Genomic DNA, 26,043 nt, shown 5'->3' on the forward strand with positions numbered 1-26,043 from the left:
TATTGGTACCGAAGTCCTGGGTTAGCATCTGCACTAAACACTGCTGTACAGAATGGCATCAGAGCTTAACTCTCCCCCTTAGCACCCTGTTTCCATCAGCAAGCACCCAGGTAGTCACTGTGATATCCAGAAGCTTTCTCCTGTATTTGAACTCACACTTAAGAATGCTCAGGTAAGTACAGTTGCAAGGTACAAGTGAAACAGTTTTGTCACAGACAGAATATTGAAAAGACTCATTCCACAGGTTCATTCACTTAGCAGGAAATATCTGACTTGATCTTAAGAGTCTGAAGAACTGGCAAATGATCTGTGACATTTAAAATCATAAAATAAAATCACAGAATACATTTGATTTGGAAGGGACCCTAAAAGGCTACCTTATCCAATCCTTCTGCAATAAGCAGGGACACCTTCAACTTGATCAGGTTGCTCAGCACTCCACCCAACACCCCTTGAATGTCTCCAGGGATGAGCAATCCACAACTTTTCTGGGCAACGTGTTCCAGTGTTTCACCAGCCTCACTTGTAAAAGCCTTTTTCCTAAGATCCAGTCTGAATTTACCTTCTTTCAGTTTCAAAACATTACCAGTCATCCTATCATTTTTCATCTGTAAATCTCTCCTAAAACTCAGGAAAATATTTCTGACATGAAAAAGAGTTGTCAAATTACTCTGTCTGCTTCATGACATAACAAGATCTGTAGCTCTAGGAACACTTTAGCAGCAAATAATATCTTTAAGTAAAAATCAAAATCAGAAATACGACAGCAGCTGAAGCATTAATGCACAAACCACCTTTAATTAGCCAGCTCAGAGGGTTGCATGTTGCCATCACTATTCTGAAGTGTAGGGCACTCACATCCAAAGAAATGCATCAGATGAAATACACGGCACTCACATCCAAAGAAATGCATCAGATGAAATACACGGCACTCACATCCAAAGAAATGCATCAGATGAAATACACAACTATCAGCTTAACTTTAAATCTGATTTGGAAATGGAGCACCTGAATTTCACTATACTTTTTTCATGCAGTAGTACCACCTGAATGGTTTTCTATGTTTGCCTATGAACATCACACAGCAGCAGAACATTGTCTGCTCCAGGACTGGACTGTCTTCAGACACTTGTTTTTCCACCCTGTCCCTTGTAGGCTGACCTTTCAGCCAAGAGTTTGTCCAGTGAAGCCAAGTTGATTTAAAGGATAAAATACAGTTCCCTGGGCCATGCTTCCCCTCCCATGCAGCCTCCAAAGAACTTAAAATAGAAGTGAGGGTTCCTCATACCATTGCTCTGAGCCAGCACCTGATTTATTTATATTTAATTCAGATTGGAAGGACTAAAATTAGGACTCTGTAAGCAGAATTCACTGTTCAAAATGTTCCAATTGTTTTAGCATCTGGGCACCTTTTGAGAACAACTGACTGATGTATCACTATGGCAACACAAAGAGGCCTCAATAACTTGAACACCAAAAGGTTTTTAAGTCTTGTGTTTCTACAAAATAAAGTAAGGCTAACGCAACATCCTAGACAAAGTGGAGGGCTGAGAAGATAAAATAAGGCAGAGCTCACATTTCTTGTTTTTCACCCTAACTTCACACTGACCATGTATTTCTCTGCCTCAGTGCCTGTTGTAAAGTGGAAAGACAAAAACCACAAAGGTGGGCTCTTCCCCTTGCCAAATCCATTCCTGGTATTGAGGTAGGGATTTTGCCCAGTGCACGAGCAACAAGTCAGCAATTACCTGGGTATCACTATGAAATTACTCCCTGATGAAATGGTTTGAGCTTCCAAGAAAAAACACGGCGGGGTGGGGGGGGGCGGGAAATACTGGCCCTTCACTCCTGCAATCCTGATGAGATCTAATCACGGACACTTAAAGTCTCCTTAAGATTTGCTGCTACCACTTCTGGCACCATTTACTGCTTACAAAAAAATTACATTAAGAAAATACATTATTTAAAGCCACTAAAGAGTTTCTTTGTAAAACAAAATAACATCATTAATCAAATATTATACAAGTAGCATGGAAAGGTTTGGGGTTTTTTTCTGCCAAGTCTTGACAACTTCTTGTGTTCTGAATGTCTTGGATGCAATTTTCCTGTGGCATACAAGATAACTGTTTTTAGCTATTTGCAAGTGTTTAATATTTTATTATCATTAGTATCTATTTTATCTGGTTTGGATTACACACTTTCTTATGTAGTTTTAGGAAGCATTAGTTATTCTAAACATACTCTGTCCCTGTAGGGACTGAAGGCAGAAACATCTCTCTAAAGGACCCCAATGGCTGGCTGCTGCTCAGCCCTCTGTGATATGCACAATTTTTGGATATGCAAGTCAAAATCATATAGGCACACAAAGACAAGTATAAAAATCCAAGTATTAATGTTGTTTTCCACATGAATTGAGTATCAATAACTATAATCCACACATGCAGACCAGCCCATACATGGAGTCTGCATTGCACTCAGTAGAATTCAACAAATGCCAAGGGCACGGAGGAATTAGGATGTTTTGCTTCCATTAACTGGATATGAAGAAAACTATCTGCATGTAGAAAGCAGAGGGTGAAATGCAAGATCAGTATGCTGATGTTTCATTCATAATGCTGGAGATCTTTTGGAAGCTGCATGCTTTCACTTCCTTACAATTACTTTTAAGGTTTCTACAAAATTTACTAAATTCCAGTTGAAAACTTTTTGCAGCAAGATGGTTCTGTTTAATTTCAAATATGTTTGTCAGAAATGTTGGCTTAAGCAAATTTACACACTGGTACAGTTTCATACAGAGAAGTACAAATACGTTTTATCTGTTTAAGTACAACCTTGTTTCTCGTTGAAAGAATTCCAGAGCTACAGGTCGTATCTTTAAACATCAGTGTTGCAAGAGTAGCAGAGGTTAGAGCATGTTTCTGAGACCTCTTGAGTGCTTAGGAAAAGTTATGTCTGTGTTTTTAGAAGATAACAATAAACAGATTGCAAAAAACAATAAAAACCCAAACATGCCAAAAATCCGGGAGGTGGCTTCATTCAGCACATGCTGAACAGATCTCAGAGCTTCCTACTAAGAATTCATAAGAGATTATTAAATGCTGAATCTCTTCACAGTAGATGAAAGCCCCAATCAAACAGCAGTGCAGGTTTCCCTTTTAGTGAAGACAAAAAAATGTTCTGTGCTGCTTTGAACTAACCAGAAAGATATTATTCTGGATTTCAGCACAGTATTTTACAGCCCACTGCCTTTCCAATCTCCTGGTATTCAGAGAGCACACAATGGAAGCACTACAACCATTAGATGCTCAAAGCATTTCAAACATTAGGCCACTGCAGTAATACCTAGACAACAGGTAACATACTGTGTTAAATTTTAAGTATAGGCAGTCTAGATTAAATGGGTTTATCACAACATTGAAAAAGATACCACAGCCAGATACAGACTTAAATCATAGATCTGTAACAAGATCACAACCCATCTAATCTACTCTAACCCACCAGTGGTGTTTTGGATGTTTCAGGGATTTTGGGGATGTGAGGAGATGTTTTAATTTTCTTACAGTAACAGGCATGCAAGCCAGGACTCCACAGACAATTTTAAAACTAAACTTGAACATACCAAGAGAAGCAGAAAACTAAACATAAATGGTAAGTGCAGGAATGATGTTATCCATTGTCATGTCTTTTAATACCTTCCACACTTTAAAACACACAGACCTCAAGTTCGTGTTGTGATAAAGCCTTATAAATGTGTTTTCTTTCTTTTCATGAAGACAAAATTACTTTTATTCTCCAAGGGCTCAGTCATTAAGAAATAACCATCCTGCCCGGTATTGCAAGGCAAATGTTACTGCGCACTCTGTGGTTATGATTTTCATCTAATGCAAGATGTCAAAATACATTGTAACTAAGTAGACAGAATTTCCCTGAAATAACACATTACCCCCCTTCTGAAGATCCCATTATATCTTGTATCATAGAGGTAAAATGGACACTGGAAAAGAGTGAAATACATCAGATGAGCTGGGAGGACAGACACCTTCTTTATAAAAATCAACTACTTGCAAGAATGAAAGGACTATTTAAACATAAAGAATCACCTCATCAAACCTTTTAAAAAGTCAGTTTCTTGGCACACAAAGGCCTATTCCCTCTATATGTATCATTACCAAAAGTCTTGGGAAAAAATGTAGGCTAATGAAGAAAAGCAGCAGCTTAGCCTCAGGCCAGTTTCTACTTTTAGAAACACCTATGAAAGCCCTGATGAAAGAGAAAGGAGGGTGCACATGCATATTCATGAGAAGGAATCTGGCCTGGTGTTTAAACTGCAGTAGTAAAAGATCATGTTATTTGAGTAACTCACTGTTTGGACACATCAGGCATTATCATCTGTTCTTTTTTCCTTGTATCCACTGTGGTCTCTACCGGGGTAAGTACTACAGCAGCACATGACACTATTGACTGGTATGAGTCTTCCCGGCACACTGCAAAGACAAAAAGTATCAGTGTTAAACAGTGAACTCAGTTTGCGCTTGACAGGGAAAAAAACCCGATTCGTACCCTGATAAACACAAATGCAAATAACTAACCAGGTTTCACTCTGGTCACAGGCAATGAAAATGCTACTGTGCTGGACATTTCCTAACACGTGCTTATGTCGCACTTTTTCACCATTGACTGATCATTCACTAACTTTTACCTAGCACAAGATCTGCTGTCAGTCTGCTCTAGCTCATTGGTGTGTCTGAGTCCTAAAAGGACTTATATTTCATAAATGGCATCACAGTATGATTCACTTCTTAGTTATTTTTCATCACAGACTGAAAATAAGGGCGAAAATAATGGGTGGTTTCCAGGCAAACCTCCCATCTTCAAAAATTTCTGACTTTGTAAGAAAATAGATTTAAGGTAATATAATTAGTGATTTATCACCTTTAATGACTCCCTTTACACTAAAAAGGCCAAATCCAAATTGTCTAGAAGTGCTATCTGATATACTGACTCATGCTTTCTTTTAATAAAAATCTGGATTACTGTGCTGAATGCTACAACTTAGCATTTAGAGCTAGAGGAATGATCACACATTTGAGCTGAGCAATTGGTTCAATTAGCACAAATAAATAAACATCTAAAAGTATCTGACCTCTAAACAGATAATTATGTATGTCAGAACTCATAAACATTCTTAAATTCCAGATTTTAAGTGTCACTGGTCATTCAGCTTTTAGCAGTGACCACCCCTACTGATTTTGAAGCTATAGATTTCCTTCACAGCCAAGACATACCTTTCTGAAACAAATAAAAGCTGGAAATAAGAGTTAGTTTCACTGAACAAAGCATGACAGCTTCTTTTCTTACACTTGGTACTTTAGTGTATTATATATAGGCAAAAAGAAATGTGGCCTACGTTTTAACAGAAAGACACACAGTATTTTATAACATACAGACCTATTCCATAGAGTGAACACATGCCCACAGATCCAATAACAGCCTGTAAAACCAGAATGACTGTGGCAAATACCTAGCAATTCAAAACCAGAAAGAACACATTTCACAAGTTCATACATTTATGCAAGACTGGTACAGCTGGGAATATTGAACTGTGACATTTATTTACTATTATTCCGTTCTCCACAATTATGTGGCTCCTTTTTGCCCACAGACAACATACCTTTGGCATAGCCTATGCTCCCCTTACAAAACAAGCAAAACTGGAGTAAAACATCACCCATATTGACCTAACTGGGTCAAGAACAGCTGATAGTGCCATTTTACCCTGAGGGCATGAATTACCTTCAGCCTGAACTCAGCACACACCAACAGGACATGCCGGCACTCCACAAACGCCCTTAACAGGGACACTAACAGGAACAGGTCAGGTCAGGGCTGGACATTTCTGCAAAGGTCTCTTCTTTTGCTTTCTGAGCAGCTCTGAGCCATTCAGCACAAATGGCTGGAGCACAGGCAGCTCTGTCAGGAAGCAAACTTTCGAGGAGTGCTTATAATTGCATTTAATTCATCTGATGTTGACCAGTTTCATTTATGCTTGTATTTTAAATATTAATGTCCACACTGTGCTAAGTGACTAAGCCACCTAAGATGCCCAGTACTGAAGTCTTACCTTCCTTTTTTCTTTGGAACCAGCATTACTCAGTACTTTGTCACTGTCACAGACACACATCTCCAAAAGATGGTCATGCACAAAAAGAACTTGCTATATTGACTACAGGCATGCAAGTAGGATTTATGTTATAGCTTGATGCACAACAGATTAGGATGAAAATAATGCAAAATACATTGAACTGAAAAGACAACATAAGAAAAAAAAAGTAATTTTAGGTGATTTTACGTCCTACTATATTATGTACAACCAGCAGACCATCTACTAGCACGATTCTGCTTGGTAGGCACCAAGTAATTTACAAAACAGTATTTTCTCATTACAACCAGTGACTGAGTATGTGCAAATAAAAACATTTATGTCTCTTTGTCTCTTGATTTACAGTCTAAGAATTGCAAAAAAATAGGCCTGTCATAGTGCACCACTGATATTCAGTCACTGAATTTTAACCAGAAACACTGATAAAACAGGGAGCATAAAGGATTAAGCAAATACATATTTTTCTTCAGAAGACCTGTCTTACCACTAGAATATCAAGTTATTACTTTAGAACTCGTAAAATGTCTGCTGACAAGCATCACAGGGGAGGGTTTGCCCTAGATTAGGCACTGTCCATCAGAGCAGTTACAAAGAAAGATAAAAGAGGGAATCATGAGTAACAAAGAAGACACTACAAGTTCCCCACTCTTTACAAAAATTTCATGAATGAATAAAACTGTGAAATTGCTTTTTCATAATTAATGCTATACAGGAGTTGTATAATCCCCTAATTTACAGCTGAAGACAAACCCAGTGGTCATCCAGTGATTGGAGCTCATGGATTGTATTATTCCTCATTCTAGACAGCAATATTTTTTGTCTCGTTTTTGAAAATCACTGCAATTCCTTCTTATCTCAACTCTCTGTGCACAGTCATAAGTCATTATGGGACAGTATAATTAACTAAAATGTCGTGAAATAGCGATGGCACAGCAGAAAGTAATTTTCAACAACTGGAGTGTACACTATTACTATCTGTTCATAACTTGCATTAAAATAGTGAGAACGTGCTTGAATGGACTCTCAATTTTAACACTGATGGGGATGGGTATTGTTTTACTTAAGATTGCTTGTGTTTTACACTCCAAATTTCACTCTTAAGTGTAGCTTCATTTCTATAACCTCATTTTTTAATCTACAAGTGGCTTACATTACGTCAAAAAAGGATCACTATGTCTACACACTGTACTCTTCATGAGTCGGAATCTGTTTGATCCTCAAAATACCACAAGCATCAGTAAAACAATTACTCTAAGGGATCACTTCTTTTAAATCCCCTCACGTGTCAAACTTGCTCCTTAACATACAGAAAGAACTTAATAATTTTGCCTTCCCACATGAATTGGTAAGGAAAGCAGAATTTTCTGTCATCTGAGTTAATGTTTGGCAAAGCCATCAATGTGATCAGCTGTCTCAGTCTGCTACATGATTCCTGATGCACACATGCAGAATGGTGGAAAAAACTGTACAAGTTATCAACATCGTGGGGAACAATCAGCCAATTTTATATTACCTGTAGCAGTTTCTTGAAGAAACTAACTTTCAGTATCTCAGAATTTGTTCTACACTGAATACCTTTAGGAAAAAAAAATGGCAATTTGCATGCAAGTGCAATGGTATTTTTCAGTCCTTTATTCGCAATTCAACCATTACACGAACAAGCTAATAGTTGTAGTGAAATAACACAACCAGAGGAACATCTCTGTGTTATCATTAAAGAAACATATTTTCCTCAGTGAAACAAAAGACACTACCTACAAATTACAAGTCACATAAATGAGAACTCTACAGAAAGGGAAAATAAACAGTCTTAACTTCATAGACTACTATTTTAAAAGATCTGTACTACTTTTGAAGCTGCACGGTTTCTCCCTAGATCCTTCAGATTAATGACGCATGCAGCTTGTTTTCTTCCATGGCCAAGTGTTTTAAAAGTACCCCATATATTTATCACTAGGAGTGCTGGCTTGGATTTACCCTAGCTGGTTTAGGCAGTCCCAGAACATCATTCACTATCAAAACAGATCTTTACAGTTGGAGAAGAAAAACAGTAGGGTTTTGTTGTTTTTTTTTTTTTCTTTGCTGTCTCTTTCAAGAACTATGAGAATGACTAATTAAACATTTTTCTTCTACTTTGAACCAACAAGCGAAAAAAATTTAATTCCCTAAATAGTAGGACAGTAGGAAACCTTCAACAGCTACTGAATAGAATGTGTTACTCCAGAGAATAAAAAGATTTTTAAGCTCTAGAGATGTCATTTACATAATCTATTTCAAACACTTAATTGTACACACTTTCCCTCCCCTCCCTTTTTTTTTTTTTAATTGAGAAGAAAGACAATCTGGTTATCACTGCTTGCTATCGAAAATGTCTCCCTTGACACAAGATGCAAGATGAAATTAGCAGCCAGTACTACCTGCCTAGAGAAAACAGAAGGGAAATGTTCATATGCAGTGCGCAATGAAGCATAAGGGAATCATGACACAGGGACATGAAAACAGTGAAGTATTTCTGGATTTCAGAAAGCTGGGAACTTACCCTGATAATCCAAAGTATTTACATTTATGCCTGTGAAATGTTCAAATTATCAGCTTTCATCATTCAAGAGACAGATCGAATCCAGAAACAGAAGCTGTTTTATACCAAAAATCCTTCTGCTTTCGTAAAAAAACTAGGCAAGCAGCCAGGAGCATGGAAGGCACTAAATGCTTTACCCTGAAAGATCAGTTAGCTGCCACTGTAGGAGACAGGTGACTAGAGAGTGAGGGAGCAACATCTGGATCCCAAGCATCCAGTCCCATACACCTTTTACTACCAAAGGCCAGACGTTATAACTCTGGAACACCAATTCTCATTGTAAGCACTGAGCACATTTTGCAACAGGGTTTCCTAAATACTTCTCCGCCATGAAAAGGCTCAGGAAATGAGTCACCCTCTGAAGTGCTCTGAGCAAAGGACAAGAAAGAGCTGCAAAATATGTCACCCTGATACAGGTTCTTAAAGCAAGGGAAATTCAGGACTAAGAACTTACACTTAAAACAGAGCTTTTGCTGAAACAAACAAACTAAACCCAAACCACAAACACACCAACCAACAAGGAAGAGTGGATACACTGCAAATTCCTTTAGTATATTAGAACAAGCAAAGAGCTGAGGAAAGAAAAGTAACATTTACAACATGCAACTCAAGTTATTTTGCCAGGAATGCTGCTGACATTAGAAATAGCATGTAAGAGAGGATCTTGAAATCCAGTCCATTAATTCTGGAACGTCCAGGAAGAACTGTGACTAACCCCATGTTAATCCCCTCCTGACTGCACAGCTATGGCTTCTGATAGTCCTGGAGCACTCAGAGGGCTCAGGAAAGAAGCAGCATTCTCACCTGTCTCTCCATCAACCCCAAACATCACCTGCATGAAACACTTCAGCAAAACCAATTGTATGATTTCAGTTCCATACCTTCTTTCTCAACCCCAGAAACACAATAAAGTCTTTTACTAGTTTGTTATTAAACCCTAAAGCCCAAGGGGACTTTCAGTCTCTTTAAAGCAACACAAAAGGTCAAGGTACTTTATGTGAAAGCTATTTTTGCCCACCTACTTATATTAAAAAAAAGAGCTCAGTATTAAAAAATAATAATACAAAGGCCTAATTTCCCTGCTGCTTGATCCTAGATTTGATGATGGTCTTTGGAGAAAAAAGGAAACTAAATGGATCTCTATTTTTTATTAGTCCAACAGTTATTCTAGGGCCTCTTGTTCCTTAGAAACAGCTGCATTTCACAATATTGGCCAAGTGAATACTTAAGAGAATGAGTGTATATGCTCACAGGCCCCAATGGGTTTTGCTGTAATAATTTTGCAATAAAACCACAGGCTTGGTTCTTAAACACAACATAGTCACAATCAGAAATTTTGTAATAGCAACAATTACAGGCCCATTATGGGCAAATGAATTACTTTCTATCAGGTTCTTATGTTTCATTGCTCTTTTATACAAAGGCTGCACACACATATCTGCTTTGTGCTACCTACACTGGCACACCAACGTGAAGGGTACAAAATGCAGCATTAAGCAGGAGTCAGGGAATTCCTCTCACACACCAGCAGCCCTGCAGTGATGATCTGCACCCTTGCTTTTGTAACCTGTTTGCTGTCACAAGCCACTGTGATACTACCCTAAGAGCCACAAGCAAAATTTGGGTTTAGTGCCTTGTACTCCATGCATAAGAAATTAAACTGTGATTTTTCAATGTTCATGCATAATGGAATGCTGAATGAAAGGGTATGCCCTGACCGCCTAAGGACCAACCCTACAGACATGCTAAGTGCTGAAAATCCCAATTCCTAAAATAATCAAACAGTTAATGACAAAACTGATAACACACTTGATGCGCATTTTGTGTTAACTCCACTGTATTGAGAGAGAGAACAACTGCATCTTGGTTTCTCCTGAGGCAGAAAGATGCCACAGGGTAACACCTCAACTGATCAGTCTTCTCAAGCAGCCTCCCCCAGCTTACAGCAACTTGCAGACTTTCTTCTACAATGCGGTTGGGCCTGTATTTTCTAATCACTCAGAGATTTTATTAATTTGTTCAGTTACTCATATTCTGGTGTGAACCTGTAGCATCCACAATGTCCTGTAGAATTCCAAAGCTGAATACAGGTTATGTGAAGAAACATTCCAATTAATCCACTTTAAACTTGCCACCAGCTTGTTTCATCTGACTGCCCCAGTTTTAGTCTTGGGAGAAGACAATGCACAATTCCCCCTTCACCTTCCACTCTGGATTTTAAAGACTTCTTTTGGATACTTAGCCAGCCATTTCTTTTACAGGCTGCATTATCTGCATTTGTTGCTATTTAAAGCCTGTTCCATACCTCTGGTTTCCCAGCCGACCTCTACACAACCAACCATTCCCTGTTGCAGTTCCTGCCATGATGGATCACTGCAGCAAGACCAGGAGAAACTGTAACTGCATTTACAGAAAATTAAGTGGGTTAGCTTTTCAGCTGTAACTACTCTACACCTAAAACCTTTTAGGTACATCTATTTGTGCATGAGGCTCCTTCCGAGATGCTTTCTTATTCACAGCAAACTACTTAAAGCAAATACTGCTCCAAGAAGCCTACACAGGAACTGAAAAATCAACCTTGAAAAAAAAAGGCATGTTCTGTATCCAGTAGGTAGATATCGCTTCTGAAGGTCAAAAAGCATTGGTTTAGTGTTAATAATAGAACTTCTAAAATGACGACTAACTTTCATTAGCTTCTGGCAACACTATCAGTCAGGATGATGTCATAGGCTTGTATTTTTAGCCCTCTAATCTATGACTTGCTTTGTGACACAAGCATGAATGAGAACTGTGTGAGGGAAAGGTGATAATCAAAGACTAATGATCTGAATCCCACCAATCATATCTAATTCTGCCAAATTCCAGGAAGTCTCATGAATGAACACTATGAATATCTGTTAGAATAAAAATTGAAGGCTTAGTCATTTGGTCTAGGATGTGTGGTGTTAATCACCATGTGGGCCAAACAAATCCATCTGCTTATTCCCAAAGAGGCTTCAAAGACCATCGGGTAAATTCATTAAATTAATTCACCAGAGAATACAGCTGCAGGTTGGTTCATGGGGGAAACAAGGCTCACCCAGAACTCCCTTTCTGGTAGCCTCTGCCATTCTTGGCAAGGCTGCCTCACTGGGCAATAAGAAAGAAAAACACCACAGGTCCCGGGTGATGGAACGTAACAGAATAGCCCAGGACTCCAGTTTTCCAGTAAGAATGGAAAATGTAGCAAACAAAGTGCTGGTTTCGGGTGCAAGCAGCAAGCCATGCCCTGGTAATAGCCATAAGGTACCAGAAACTGGGAAACCTTTGTCTCTCTTCCTACAGGATGCGGAGGAAATCCCACAGGGATGCCACCAGCTGCAAGAGCCATCTGCCTCAAAGTTCCTTTTTCAGCCAAAAGAAGAATAATAGTTTTAGTTCTGCTTTTGATCACATTTGGGCTTCTATTTACATTATGTGATGCCTTCAAGAAAAGGAGAGAAAAAGGAGTGACTGTGACACTGGCATCTTAAAAGAAGGAATATAAAAAGGCCTGCAGGGCATTTCTGTAGGCACAATACAATCCCCTGAAGGAATGACTACTCTAACAACAATATCCTTGACTGTCACTCACTGCAAGTAAAACTGTCAAAACTCAATAGCAAGTGTTTTCAGGAGCACAGTCTCCTGGCTTCAACTATTACTCTTGGTCTAGCTGAAATAAAGACTGACAGGCAAGCAAGATTAATTTATTGTGGTTTGTATCAAATGGCTGTTGTCACAGGAAATTTACTTGAGCAATTAATACACAGATAAACCTCCAAAAGTACAGTTTCCCAAGAGAAATTATTAAATAAAATCACAACATCAGGTTTCCTTGCAGATTCTAGAAGCTCACCAGGAAAATACACAAGGTATTTTTTGCTTTGCAGGAGTATGAGGCTATCTGGCTTTCTGTTACAGCCGTGTTGGCAGTCACCAGCAGAGCACCAGGTACAGCTGCCAGTAGAGCTGCACATCTTTTCAGCTGCAGAATGACAGCCCTCATCAACCCTAGTGACAAACAACTCAGTGATTAGCCTCTACAGCAGCACATTGGTCATAGACATCCCAGACTCCTTCCTACCTTCACAGAAGTCACTCATATACAAAATACTAGAAATGTACACCAGACATTGAAACAAGTAGAGGATCCATAACAAAGATGATCTCACTCTTTTCCCAGGGAAGATATTTTCCATATTTATTATAAAATTAATGTCAATTATTTTATCCCTTTGCTCATACAGGAAAGCAAATTCAGCCCTAGTGTCTCTGCAGTCATTTACTAATCCTGCAAACCAGCAGGCATAAACAAGCAGCTGGCTACTGCTCCACTGACTGCTCCAGTGTAACCCCAAAGCAAGGGAGAAATGAGGAATGTGGGAAGATCATCACCCACACTCAGCAGTCCCACAGCAAAGGGATACATCAGCATGAGCACCTAGTGACAGGTCTCTAAACCAAGAGGGGAAATGGAGAGGCTTTAAGGAAGAGCAGGGTAAACGATGGGATAAGACAGAACACACAACACCTTCCTCCTGTGGGTACCTACGGCAGGCATCCACTAACCCTGGGTGTGAAGGAAGAACACTTGGATGTTCAAAGGACTGCCAAGTGAAGCTTTTCACAGGTGCATTGGGACAGCGAGCAAAAGGTGGACTCCAGAAGATAATCAGTACAGCCATTTCCTAGGCTGTTCACACAGCTTTTCATGCAGGACCAGAGAAATCATGTTCACAAGTCGGCCAGGTGACAAGAAAGGTTAGTGGCAGTTGTGGAATGATACAGTACCTCCCACGCCACAAAGACTGGGAAAGAGTTTTTTCATGTACCTGCAGTTTTAAAAGTCTGCCCATTTGCACAGCTTTCATATTTTGATATGCTTTGTACTTACTGCATATGATTTACTAGATTTCAAGGCCAAATGAAACTACTGGGATCATCTGATCTGACATGTGGCACAGGCATATCCTGTGGTTCTTCCAAAAGTTCAATATTAGAGCCCTGATGCAAAACTTTGAAGCGTACAAGTCACTGCTATGCCAAGTCCGTAAGTGATCTGAGGAGTTCTTCCAATTAATGGTCAAAATAACCAATAAAGCATAATTCTTCGAATTGATTTTCAGGAGTACAGACTTCCAGACATATATCTATGCTGCAGATAAAGCATATGCCAAGTAACATACAGGCATCTTGCTGAAAAGCAATAAAACAATCAATCATTATGCTGATGCCTTTTCACACTTTCTCTGAAAGTTTCAACTATTCTAAAAAAACCCCAAATTAACTAGGGCTTGAATCCAACCAAGTTTTGAGAACAATATATTCTATCTTAAAGATAAATAAATTGAAATAGGAATAGATTGTGCTTGGCAAAATGGTTGGGATCAAAATTACATGAATGTGAGACAAGCTCAGCAATCTTGAAGAGCCATTAAACCAGATGATTATAACAAACACTGTTTAAGTGGAGCCCAGTGCAAGATTACAGCCCTAGAAAGAGAGAATACAGACTATCACTATGCCTCTGAAGTGCAGTTTTGGTTCAGAGCAAACTCAGTGTGCTGCCACTGCAAAAATGTCCAACGTAAGCACTGGCTATACAAACATGGAATTGGTGACTTTGAAGTCACTGAAGTCAGGCTCAACTCAGTCACCATTTCAACTTCTCAAAAAGACAACTGAAAGACACACTACACTGTATGTGATCCTGTCCGGGTGAAAATTCCAGACCTCCCTAAATAAGCAGAAGTCAAACTGAAGCCTTAAAGCAATTAAACGACTGGGGGAAAAAAAAGATACACTAAACAAAATTGGTGACTGTCTGTCTACAGACGTGTTTAAATTAAGATTAAAACTAAGATGTGTGTTTGTCATGTATATATTTCCAAGTTGCATAGCACAACCTGGCAAAGGATAATCACCTTGCTATTTGAGAGGTTGAACTTGATGAACTGAGGTCTCCATCTGTTAGAGTCACAAAAATTGGTTGTTCCAAGTCACACTTCAAGGATATAGATGCTCCAGTTGTACCAATCTTTAAGCTAGGGTTTTTAATTATACAAGCAGTCATGGCAAGCAAAATAGCATTAGCAAATATAGAAGCATTCTGGAGGCTGTTTTCTTCAACAAAGTTATGCAAACCATTTTGCCCTAGCACTAATATTAAAATCTGATATTGATACTTACACTGCAGCCCCACAGAACTCAACAGAGGGAAAAGAAGAATCACGTATCAGAAAATGAGATATAAATCTACATGGGGTTAATTTCTTCAAAAAATATTTTCCTCCCCATAGGTAATAACATGCAGATGCCTGTTCACTGACCATGAACTGGCATGAAAATGTCTAAAAAAATTGGGAGCAGACCACCACAGGACAATGATGCATTATTCATACAGACGGGTGCTACAAACAGAATAACCAGAATTCAGTGCTGTTCACCCAAACCTCATCAGATTTGCTCCAACCTCATTAAACACCAAAAAAAAATTACCAAAGAAGAATAATTAAAATTCCTGACATGACTCAAATAAAAATTTAGCTTGCAAATAAATTAAGTTGCTTCTCTTCAAGTTATGGGTGAAGTTCTCCACAGAAGGTAGTCATACAAACCTCTGAAGCAATGCAACAGCTAAAGCCAAGCCATTAGAAATTCATCAGCTTCTGTTCAGATTATACCAGTCATACCAAATGCAAAGCAAAGAAGGAACAAATAAGTCAGTTTTCTTTTAGTGACAAAAAACAATTTGGAGACCAGATAACAAGAAAATACACATTTGTATATTATCCCTCAACTTTGATTTAAACACCTTTCTTCTGGCTCTGAAAAGGAAATAGTGCCATTTAGTGGTCAGGGAGATTTGCTGCACTTTTTTAATTTAATTCAGTAGTGCACACTGACAATATTAGCATGGGAATTGCAAATGCTGAGTGTTGGCACAGTCACTAATACTGTTTTCTTTTACTTGAGGAAATATTGTAAATGTTTTTTTTTTGAGAAGTATGACGTTTTATTCAAAGTGTGACTTAGAACCTGTACTAAATATTTTTGCCTTGTCTCCCACAACAGTAAAGAACTACATGCTTTTCCTCCTGTTCTCCACCAGGTGATAACTAGGCTCTAAATTTTATGAATACAGAAGAGGATACTGGGAAATTCTGTAGGAGCTGGCAGGAAGGTAACTCAAAAACTTGTTCCAGAAAAAGTCATTATATTCTAAACCAGCAGAAGATAGTACAGAAAATAGGAGTAAAATCTACATTACTGATTTTCACTGAATAACACTCCAGCTGAAGATAAAAATTAAATTGCCAAATTCACCTGGAGCTTTCTCTGGATTCACCAACCCCAGAATTTCTGAACCCAAGGTGAACTGGTTAAACAGAAGCAAAACGATGAAAGCTCAATTCTCAAATAGTACCATTTGTCAAAGCAGATGAAGAGTGTTCATGAATATGGAAGACTGGCTGGGCATCTGTGAATCCAGCAAAATCTGGCCTAATGACTATTTAAATAGTGACAACACATTCACAGCCCCACATTTCACTTTCCCTCGAGAAATCTTAGATCTTTTACTTCAGATATTATTCAAGGCATCCAAGGAACCAGTCAAGTACAACAGATCCTGCTGAAAGTTAGCCAAGTGCAAGTGGACCAGATTTCTAGAGGTACCTAAAAATTAGGAAAGACCACTTTTTTCCTACTCCACAGTGATTCTGGAGCCATCTTTTACCTACAACTGCATATCAGGGGATGGGGCCTTACAAAAACTCAGCTATTATCCATCAGCCTTCACCATTTGCTTTCAAGGGACAAGACTCTCCTTGACTGCATATTTATGCAGCCAGTTCCTAAAGGGTGGCACACAGAAACAACACACGCACAAAGAAGTCCAGGCTCCAGAAAAGTTGTAACCTACATAGAAAATCACAACAAACTGGCTCCAAAGTTTCTAAAATGTAGAGCACTCAACGACAGTGCTCCATTCTCCTCCAAATGTCAACAGCCATCCACTGCACGACATAATTTAAAATCCTGGCGCTCACTGGAAGGAGTCCCATTAACTTCAAAAATACTCCAGACACCAGGGCGCAAAGGTTACCCTCGTCTCCTCAAAGGGAGGGTGGCTAATGCGATCTTCAGTATGCAGAGTGCTTCCATGCATTTTGGAGCACATGGCCACCAATTCTGGAACCTCCTTCCCACCAGTTCTCTAAGCCACTGCATTTAAGAAGATAATTTACTACACTGAACAATTATGCTCTTAGCTGATTAGAATTTAAGAGCAGGCCTAAGAGTAACACTTGACATTTGCTAGAAGCTCTCAAATTTAAAAACAAGAATTATTTGGAAGTCACCCAATATTTTAAATATCATATGTATTAATCAAAATAAAACTTCACCTCTGATAAAATCTTAAATATAAATGCTATGTACTGCAGTTCATCTACGAAAGTATTCAAAATATAAAGATCCAAAAGGTGATGGAAACACACTTAACACATCATCTTCCTTAAAAGCACCTCCAATAATTGTGCAATATCGTTAATGTATATTCGCCAGTGGCATTTGAACTAGTTAGATGCTTTATACACTTAACAGCATAAAAAAACATGGGAAATCAGCTATCTAAATTATCTTCATTGCAATTGAAAGAGTAATTCCTGTGCTCTGATGTAAGAAGCCATGCGTAAAATGTGCTAAAGCACCCATTTAGATCTAAAAAGCGAGCAATGCATATTCTACTCAGCAAAGATTTCTCACTGTATGCTTTTACTTTTTCTTCATGTATTCACTATCTCTTTACTGGCTTTGGTGTCAGAGGTACTGCCTAGTCGAAGAACATAAAGCATAAAATGCTGTTATGAGATAGCTGCAGTCCCCTGGGATTAAACACATGACCAAGGGTTCATTTGACTACATCTTCCTGTCAGCCTCTGTATCAGTGTTCCAGCACTGTGGATGGCAATGATTATGTACAGAATTGCTACTCACAGATGAAAATGCTATGAAAGAGCAATACATTAAAATTTTAGATTGATCCTACTTCTGAATTCCAAGCATCTCTTTCAATTTTTAGATCTGCTAGTGGATTTGTTACTGAAATGTGTTTGTAATATTAAGTAATCATTAAAAATTTTGCAACTTGTCAATGCTGAGACAGCAGAAAGACTGTTCAATCTAACTAAATGATTCCCAGAGCTGTACTGTCAGTATTAATGATGTCAGAACATAAAATATGAAAGAAAGATTATTTTACATAGCCATGGTTCCTTGTAATAAAGCAGAAAGTGAAGGTTGCACAGTAATGTATGGGCTCAATGCAGCTTCACATAGGATATACGTAGTCCCTCCATCCCACAAAAAAGGTCAACAATGACAGAGGGCCAGCATTCCTCCTCAGTGCCTTGGAATTCAAGTAACAAGCAGCTAAAGACTGAAAACCAAGTTAGAGAGGAGTCAGGACAACTACGGAATCAAGGCTGACCATGGATATCTCCAAGACACCCATTTACTATGGGACACATGAAAGTTTCCTTCTTAGATAACTAATTTACACTACTAGTAAAAAACACAGCCAACAAATGGTGTCTTTTCAGGATGGTCCAAGTCAGGATTTCTGGCTCTAGCAGCCAATAGTAAGAGCCCTCAGCTTGGTTTTAGAGTTAGCAGCTAAAAACTATGTGACAGGAAGTTTCTACCAGTTCTGGGGGTCACGCTTATGTTACCCTTTGTGTTTTTTCTGTTGGCATAGCTCTGAAGAACACAGAGAAAGTAGCTCGTATTCCAGTTGAGAGCAAGAGAACTGTTAGCAAACTAGGAGCTGGCAAACCAGAAAGAAACTGTGAGTTGATACAATCTCTACTTCAGTTTCTTTGTTCAGAAACAGGGGTAGGTTAAAATCACCCAGTTATGCCTCTGAAAATAAAAAAACCAAAACAAACCTGCAGTGAGGAGGTGTATACAGAAAGTAACCAAATTAAAACCTTATGTAAAGTCCAGGATACAGCTGATGTGCTCAGCAGCTGCTCTCAGGAGGAGTTTCCCACACCTCAATTCAAGACCAACACGAAGATGTGGAGCCTGCTGTGGCCCATAAGCATCCATGTGGTTCTGCTGATGTACAGAGACTGTACAGTCAATCACAACACACAGTGAGCTCTGCTCCCTCTTCCTGGATTGCAGAGTATCTAACTTGACATGAATATAAAGAGAAGGAAGAAATGTTTTCAAACTAACTAATCAAAACCAAATTGAAATTTAGCACAGAGAAATGCATTTAGGTAATCTCCAGGTTCTGCCTTGATGACACATTGAAAGCAAGGGAAGTAACAACCATTTAGGGTTTTATACTTTCTCACAAGACAAGGAAACATCACAAGTTTGAGGGCCAAGAAACAACTACTACTAATAGCAATATGGTCACAAGCATCACTGAGGGCAGTCAGACAGGTAAAACCTTAGTAACTGAGCCCGGCTTTAATAGATCTAAAAGTTTTAACAAGATGGAAAAACACTGCCATCTTGTTGGAATTTTTGGGTAACACAGACCAATATTTACACGACATCTTCTAAACAAGTTCAAATAAAACTGAAGAAATTATAAACTGATGTGAAAGGGTTCCCTTGATAGGCTCCACAGTAAATGTCTCAATTAACCATTCAAGGAACTTCCAGCCTCCCTCCAGCTTCTTGCCTTGAAATCTCAATAGAACAGGTTTTCTTTGCAAAGCCAATGAAAGCAAAGGCAGAAAAACCTTTACACCCTGCTTGATTTGCTAGCCAATATAAGGCATGGAAAAATAAACTTTTTGTTTTGTTTCTGAAGGGCTTAATAACAAATAAGTATCACTTTTACTCAGAAACTGAGTATTTTTTTCCTTTTTTAAGAATAGTGTATTTATTCAGGATCTCCCACAGGGACTCAAAAGTGTTATTTTACTCACACTAAAAAAGAATCCCAAACAAAAACCCAAAAGAAAACAAAAACTTCTGTAGTTTAGGGATTTCAACACTACCAGATGCATTCCTGGTGCAGTACTGTACTGCTCCAGACTTATCCCAGCAGAAATCCCAGAAGACAAGGAGAACTGAAAGGGACTATGGCCACACCACACAAGGCAGTGCTGCTCTAGGAGGGAAGAAGGTTTCAAGTGCTGGGTTAGAGCCCTGCACTCTGAGATTTTCATGCTGACAGAGTACCTGATGAGCAAAGTTACTGCTAATGTCAAAAAGCACTTTGGCTCACCAAGAGAAAAAATACAATCACACCTTAAATGTCAACTGCTTTTCAAATCTTTTCAACGCCTGAATTTCTTATGGACCTCAGATACGGACCATTGCCTTCCTGATACAGGGAGTGCGTGTACCATGAAGACCTTACACTGTAAAAATACCCCACAGGGAGGTTTTATGCAAAAGAATAACCAGGGCCATGACCCTGATATTTAATGGGAACAATGGCAGAGGTACACTTTGTAGAAGGATTTGCTGTTTAAGAATCTGATTAACCTTCATTAATCAGGTCTTGGATAGAGAGGGATTACCATTCAAATTCTCAGTACCTTGTGTTGATTTTGCAGTGATAGGAGTAGATCTGTAATTTCTCTAGACGAAATACACTTTTTGGTTTTTGTTTTCATTGGTGTGGCTTGCTAGGCAGACTGCTAAACTTGTGAAAACAAAGTCTCTGTATATGTAATTACCTTCTAACCACTTTACCTTCTAATTACTGCTGAAATTACCAGTGTCATGTAGGATTTTTAAATAATTATATAAGACACAGGTAAAGATTAAATTTGCTGACATGGAAGCAAATAAACACTATCAGAATTATTCTGCCTACAAAACGCTCCGTATCCAAGGTCACAGCTCAGGACCACAAACTGTCCCATCAACAGGTTTTGGAATTCACCAGCATCAGATACACAGGAAAAACAATTCTGGTGGAAGGGCTAGATGGGATGTGGAGATGAGGATGCAGAAGGATAAAATACTGTTTCAGTACATTCTGCCATATATCAGAAAATCAAGCTGAACATATTTTCCCTAATGCTTAATACTATCAGGGTACAGAAAGTTATACAAAAGATGAAATTGGCATTTTGTGTTATTTTCTTTGTGGTTTTGAGGAAAAAAGTTTGAGCATATACCATATTATAACAGAAATACATTAAGTTCTGCAAGATCTTTTCTACAAAAAGATGAGTTTCTCTTCTCTGTTGCTAAGGTCTCACAGGTAAAGACAGGAGAATGAATGAGGACAGACATAGTTCTAATCCAGAACAGAAACTCCCAGGTTACCATGTTATTCTGGCCTTTTTATAATAATTTCTATATATAGGAATTCCCTCTACTTACACATCAATTTTTATGAAATGAATTATCACCTCTTTACTGAATTATTTATATCTAACTGCTTAGTATCCCAAATGTAGCTAGACTACAATCATAGGTAGGGTGAGAAATAGAATAATTTAAAATTACCCATTTCTACCAAAGCCTAACTTCCACAATAACTTTTCCTTGTGGTCTTAATTCTGGTGTTTCAAGCACTTAATAGTCAGTGAATTGCTTCTTCCTTAATTCACATTTTCAATTTAAGCATTTTACAGCCACTGAATCACAGCTTTCCTTCAGACCCTCATTTTCTAATCAATGTTCATAGCTGAAACTGGATCTGCAGGAGCATAAAAGTATATTCCTTCGTATACTAATAAACTGTTTTGAAATACTATTTTAAGCTTAAAGATTTGTAAAAGTAGTTAAGTGTACAAGGTATCACAGCTAAACTAGGCATGTATTTTGAGTGAACCTTGAAACAACCTTCTTCAGACAGAACTGGAGCGGCCATGAAGAGGCTGGACACAACAAAAAATGGCCATCATTCCAAAATCTACCACCAATACAGCAAAACTCCTGTAAGCAGCTAAATGGAATAATGTGTACATGTTTTCTGAATTTCAGACTCCTATTCTGTCCATTGTGTGTAAAAGTAAAACTAAGGCAGAGCTTTTTAACACAGATGTGCATGTTGCTTCGCTGAGGCTTGTAGGGCTTAACTGACCCCAGCTTTAATAGATCCAAGTTTTAATAAGTACGAAATACAACTTGCTCTCTTTGGATGCTGGACTTCAGTCTGATTTCAACAGTCCATCAGTACCCACACCTGTAGGTCAACAGAGTCTAATCAGCCATTTTGGTAGCCTGGGAACACATGCAGTTGAAATGATCTTCCTAGAACCAAGGAGAACTGGTCTAGCTAGTTAGAGCAGGTATGAACAATAATGTACCCCCTGTGAAAGATTGATGTCTCTATACACAGACAGCAAATCAGTGGGGGGGCCTCACTCTGCTTCTTGTTATCCTCTTAGCACTGAGAATTTTTTGAAGTAAATCCTAATTTGAATTTTAAGTAACACCCTCTGAATTTTAAGTAACACCCACCATTTATTACACAGCTCTGTAAAGGACGGCTAACACCTTAAAATGCTACAGCATTAATTATGTACATAAATCATTACACAAAGGACACACGGCTAATTTTAATCATTAATTAATTGTTTGCTGTTTTCGTAACAAAGACCCAAGGCTTAATTAAGTACCACAGGAATAGTCTTTCATGTTCTCTGACAGACACTGTCATGGATGAGAGTGTTTGGAGACCTTCCTCCTCCTCCCAGTTAGACTGGCGTCCTCCACGCTCATCCTGCCAGCTGAAGGCACTGTAACAAAGCGTACGAAGACACCTCATGGAGAGAGGCACGACAGAAGCAGCTACCTGCAGCTGACCACACACCCCCAGAGCTCATCCCTTAATGCCTCTGAGGCTCTATTGAGTACTCACTCAAACAACTGAACACTGTCATAACATCATTTATGCTGCACATAGTGGAGACAGATCACTCATTTTCCAGCTGCTCTGAAGTTTTCAGAGACTATTAGAGAGTCTTAGATGGTTGAGGCTGCTTTTACAGTTCAAATTGAGTGACTTTGGAGACCTGAACACCACAAGAATCAACCCACACTGCGCTGTTCAGGCAGTTTACTAAAAGGTGTCACAACCTATTTTGCTAAGCAGGAAAGGATAAAACTGTGCTGACACTTATATATGAAAAAGAGCTTCCACAACAGAAGCAGTAGTTAATTTGAAGTAAAGCACAGAGGCACTGTTACACTCAGGTAACTGTATGCCCACCTACGACAGCAGTTATGCTCCTCCACTTTCTAAATTAATATTCTAGCTGGTACGATTTATCATACACAACAGTATGGTAGACCCTCAGATAAAACTTCAGTCTTCTGTCACTAAAAACTTTGCATAAGCAGTCAAAAGCTTCAACTCTCTTGCTCTGGATCATCTGAAAGGAATTTTACTTCATTGTTTGCTAAAATTTAGCTTGTTCACACTCTAGTTGTCAATGCAAATCTTTAAAATGCATCCCAATTCTCTTTTACAACAGAAGAGAATGAGAAACGTTCTCTGTCTAATGAGAAACATGTAAAACAGAGGGAGTTCTTTCTTATTTCAAAATATCATCATATTATGATTTCATAGCAGTTGTATTCATTCAGAGCAACTGACACCAAACACATGATGCTAAGGATTATGGTAAAGGAAAAAAATTATTTCACAGAAAATTCTGAATTGTAAAGAACTCACAAGGATTATCAAGTACAACTCCTGGCCCTGCAAAGAGCAACACTAAGAATCACACCACCTGCCTGAGAGCACTGTCCAAGTGCTTAGTGAGTTTCTGCTGAGGAATGCGTGATCCTGACATGCCTACACATCTTCACCTTTAACCCTGGAAGAGTGCTCACTACCTTTAATACACTCTTCCAGGATCTCCTCAGTCATAGCATATTCAGCAGTCTAAGCTTTTCTTCAACCCTCCCATGGAAAAACCGAGAACTGAACCGAGTTCTGTTGTTATTTGTTTCCCATGTAAACACAGAACACTCTGAAAAATAGACTTCATTTCATGACACTCAGGCTGAGAAGAACGAGTTACATCTTAAGAGTGACATCAACACCAAAATCAATCTACTGAAATTGGTACTATTCGAGCTCACATTTAAGCACCTTGTAAATATTCACAAATGGTCAAACACAGACAAACAAATATGAAGTGCAGATCTGAAAGTTCAAGTGCAACTTCAACTGACCAAAGTGAAACCATTTCTCTTCTTTGAGAGTGTCAGACACAGAAATATATGTATTATTTTGGGGACCGGTGTATGCATTCACTGAAAACATCATCCCAGCATAACTCTGTGTGGGAGAGTCTCACAATGCCCTGCATTTATTCTCAAAATGATTCCAGAGCAATTATGTTCCATTTATTACCATAACCTTCTCTTTTCCCTCATGGCAATATCAGAACGCTTAACATGGCCTCTGGGTTTCTTTTTAGGCTAATGAATCATTGCTAATAAAATGCAAAGCAATTCAGAGTTCTGTTGATTAGGACCAAGAAGAGAAAAACAGTTGACTTCTTCCTTTTTATATTCTTTCTTCTACTAATGATTGAAAAGATCAAATGCAATGTACAAGTCTAGATATTCAGTTTTGTCAGAAAGTGAGCAGATTAGAATAAGAACATGCAACAGAAGCTAACATAATGAACAAGACTGTATTTACCTGGGCATTTTCCTTACCACAATGAAGAAATCATATTGTTTCATGGAAATTATGAATGAAAAAAAAATTATGTGGTAATTGCCTGTATTTATAGCTCTCTGTGTATTAAGAGACTGAACTCGATCTTTTTTACAATGAGGTTTAAGCTATCGGTTGATTAGCACATCACTTAGATCTATGAATGCTAGATAAAAATCAAAACTAAAAAAAAGTGACAAAACAGGGAAAACTCTCAAGACAACTGGCTGCAATTTCATAACTTAGAAAAAGGAAACCTGACAGGCAACACACTGTAGAAAAAAGCTTGTACTGGCAGAAAAAAGAAAGAAGAAAAACAAACAAAAACCAACAAAAACAAATGTGCCAGATGAGGTAATTAGCTCTTCCCATCTGTAACTTCTGTGCTATCCAACTCTGCTAGGTGATCTGAATGCTGCTGGTGAAGTGTTCTGCAGTGAAAGAGGTAAAATTGGCATGTAAAATTTCAACAGTAAAGCTTGAGGGCTGTTTTCCTACTCTTGGCAATGGACAGTTTATACTAGTTGGAGCAATAATGACAAATTCTTTTTCAAATACATTGGCTTTCACTGCAGGTATTTGGAAACAACCCAGCAAAATGAGGCTTGTTAGACATAGCTGGAGACTGAGTATATCTCATATTTAGAAGTCATCTCAATAGCTGCTGAAGTTAGCAACTTAATTTGCTTTGAATTTAAAAACTAAAATTAATGGCAGCAAAAGAAAACAATTTCCAGCTCAATTTCAGCATAATGAACAGGAGCTGCATACATAAACAACAAAAGTGTTCTGCATTTTAAGATTACATAGTGAACTTGATTCTCCAGCAGTTCTTCAAATGGAATTCCCATTTCAGTCAATTATAGACTGTTTACTTCATTGCTTTTTGAGCCTTCAAACATCACTGCATTTAATTAATTAAACAAATAAGCAACAGTTTGATTAATCAAGTATATAACAAAAAAGCCATTAAAAATCAGGATCAAGTAAACTTTCCCAGAACTTCAAGACTCTTTACAAGATCACATCAATAACGTTTTGTTGGGAAAATAAATAAAAGAAAAATAATAGAGGTGACATTCTGTAGATACACAACTGTATGTATGTGACTACAGCTTTACCACAAAATCCAGTAGGCATCTGGTACTTCTCAAACACAATCCAGTTGTATTTGCAAGCAAAGGTAATTACCTGAAATAATTTTAAAATGCTGAACGTAACACATGGTTATATTCAGTGGGTAAGAGGGACACAGAGGAAAAAGAAATCAAAAACAGAAATCGCTCAAAACTCCAGTTCACATAAATTAGTGACACTAATTATGACAATGACATGAAACTCCAGTGCATGAAGAAATATTCATCCTACAAAAATGTTTCACATTAATATAATTAGGCTACATTCATGTATCAATAATTGACACCACTTATTTCTCCCAGCTAAGTGACTTTAAATTACCTCATACAAAATACAATGAATGTAGGTTACTATGGTGATCAGTATAATTCAGGAATAATTGGTTTATATTTTAAACAAACACATTTGGTTCTTCATCCTGAGGCTCAGAAAACATTCAGTAGGCACTTTGAACTTTAGCTTTCCTGACTAAAGTCCATG

The 26,043-nt window shown here is 38.3% G+C and overlaps 1 protein-coding gene across 1 annotated transcript in view; it reads right to left on the reverse strand.

Moving 5' to 3' along the window:
- CCSER1 (coiled-coil serine rich protein 1) overlaps positions 1–26,043 on the reverse strand; it is a 621,205-nt gene that overhangs the window by 440,136 nt on the left and 155,026 nt on the right. Inside the window, 1 exon segment of the mRNA XM_066317939.1 lies at positions 4,364–4,484. Within this exon segment, the coding sequence (XP_066174036.1) occupies positions 4,364–4,484 (121 nt within the window).

This window comes from Sylvia atricapilla, chromosome 4 (genome assembly GCF_009819655.1).
Source record: "Sylvia atricapilla isolate bSylAtr1 chromosome 4, bSylAtr1.pri, whole genome shotgun sequence".
NCBI lineage: Eukaryota > Metazoa > Chordata > Aves > Passeriformes > Sylviidae > Sylvia > Sylvia atricapilla.